General features: G+C 42.2%; 1 protein-coding gene across 2 annotated transcripts in view; it reads left to right on the top strand.

The window, feature by feature from the left end:
• The first annotated feature begins 271 nt into the window (after positions 1-271).
• The window catches only part of SGO1 (shugoshin 1), a 13077-nt gene continuing 11256 nt past the window's right edge, over positions 272-2092 (top strand). Inside the window, exon 1 of one of the 2 annotated variants that reach the window (XM_012805330.2) lies at positions 272-285. Coding sequence is in view for 1 of the 2 variants with exons in the window: in XM_012805331.2 (XP_012660785.2) it covers positions 1877-1899 (23 nt within the window). In the remaining variant the exon portion in view is untranslated. Of the gene's footprint in view, positions 286-1876; positions 1900-2092 lie in introns of those variants that run through there. The other variant, XM_012805331.2, reaches the window with a different exon arrangement.

The raw sequence follows: 2092 nt of genomic DNA, 5'->3' as shown, positions 1-2092 counted from the left end.
TGGCAGCGCCGTCGCATCACGTGACCGCGTCTCGCTAGCCAATGGGTGAGCGCGGCGGAAAATTTCGAACATAGTCGTTGTTGAGAGCAACAGGAGATAGTGCTATAGACCCGGGCGCGGGGCTGGCACCTGGTGGGCGACCCTCTCCGAGCTTTGGAAGGCAAGGAGGAGGGCGGCTGCTGATGCAGCAGCAGAAGCAGTGGCCAAGGTATCGTTCTGGGCGCGCCTGCAGGAGTAGCCAGGACCACTTCCGGCAAGAAGCAGGGGAAGCCGTGCGTTTTACAGGTGTGGAACAAGGGCGTAGTGATCTCTCTCTTTGACTTCTGTCGGGTTCTCAGTGTCATTCTAAGTTCGGTGGCCAATAGCTCCTGCTGCGGAGTCAAACTGACCAGGTGCTTTCCTCCGCTCATTCACTCGTTCTGCGATAGTGTTTCCGGATGTTCCTGTTTGCTCTTGTCGAGTGGTGACCCGAACCTCCTACCTTGCGTAACTGTGTAGATTAAGTGATGTGCAAATAAAGTTTTTACGCTCGTAAAAAGCGAGGTTCCACGTAAAGACACACAAAAAGATGGGTAACTATTGTTTACGCAGCGAAATACCCTTAACGTCCCTTTCTTGTCCAGGCCTGTCGCTTCCTCAGTTACCCTGGAGATAGCAGCAGTGGCTGCCTCCGCAGCAAGATTAAATAAAGAATTAGGGGCGGAGGTCAAATATTTTAAATTCTTGAGTTCAGAGCCCTTGCAAGAATACTACTGTAACCATTGAGATTCTTAATCTGGCACCACTGGCCTTTCTCAGCTTTCATTCGTTCTCTGTAAACACCCCTCTTAATACCATTGCACTAGACAGAAAATAAAACTTATGCGACAAATTGCTTTTGTGGTTTTAACTTGATTAAATTTAAGAATGAAAGTTTTTTAGTTAAGGCTTTGCAAAAGTAGACTAGATTAGCTACTTAATCTATATGGCTCTCAAACATCTCCGGTTCTAATGTAAAAACTTCATTGTGGTAGGTTGTTTTATACAACCCACCTGCCATTAGTGTTAATAGTTGCTGTTGCTCTACTGGGTATCTCCCAGTATTATTTGATATCTTACGTTGGTAGAAAGAAAATATTTGAATGGGATATACATTATCTATATTTAAGACTCCATACAATAAAAACAGGAAAATGAGACTTGGAGAAAATACTCAAGAAAATGTTACGCTTAGGAAAATATTTTACTAACTTAGAGGAGATGAAGCTATGCTTTATGATGAAAATTGTATACCTAGATTATCATAGGAAACAAGTTTTTGGGGGGTATTTTGCAATATTAAGATCCACAAAGTACAATCTAGGGTAAAAGATATTCACAAAAAGTAGTTAGACATGTCTGGTAGTATGCTGAAGCGTATCTGATTTGCAGCACTGAACCATTAAGTGTTCTTATGTATTGTACACTCAATAGCATATTCCTCTGTCAGTGCATGTTTTACTACCTTTTTTTTTTGAGGCAGTCTCTTGCTCTTTGATTCAGACCAGATTGTAGTAGCATCTTCATAGCTCACTGCGGACTGAAACTAACTGTATGTAGAACAATCTATTTAAAGTCTTATTTGACGTGGTCATAATTTATAATCCTGAGTTTTAGCAGTAACTTTGACAATACTAGCCTTTTCCTCTTCTCTAATTCCTGCTTATTTCAGCACTATAACAGCCTATTTAAATTGTATGTAGTGCTACATAGTTTAAACCTCTGAGGATCACCTTGACTTTTCTTAAGAGTGTGTGACTATCTTAAGTGCTACTGGGATAAAAGAATGTGGAAAAGTAACTGACCTAATCTGATAAATTAATAATTAGAGAGGAGCTGGAAAACAAAGTAAAGGTGTATGATTACTGCCGAACTAATGTTGTAAGTTTAAGCACTAAAATTGGCCATAAACATTTTCTGTAAGAAACACAAATAATGGCTCGGCGCCTATAGCTCAACCGGCTAAGGCGCCAGCCATGTACACCTAAGGTGGCGGGTTCGAATGCCCAGCCCGGACCCGCCAAACAACAATGACGGCTGCAACCAAAAAATAGCCAGGCGTTGTGGCGGGCGC

This window comes from Otolemur garnettii, unplaced genomic scaffold (genome assembly GCF_000181295.1).
Source record: "Otolemur garnettii isolate 467f Iridium unplaced genomic scaffold, OtoGar3 scaffold00002, whole genome shotgun sequence".
In the NCBI taxonomy this organism is placed as follows: Eukaryota; Metazoa; Chordata; class Mammalia; order Primates; family Galagidae; genus Otolemur; species Otolemur garnettii.
Note: the sequence above shows the minus strand (reverse complement) of the source record. Positions and strands in the feature narration are given on the sequence as shown.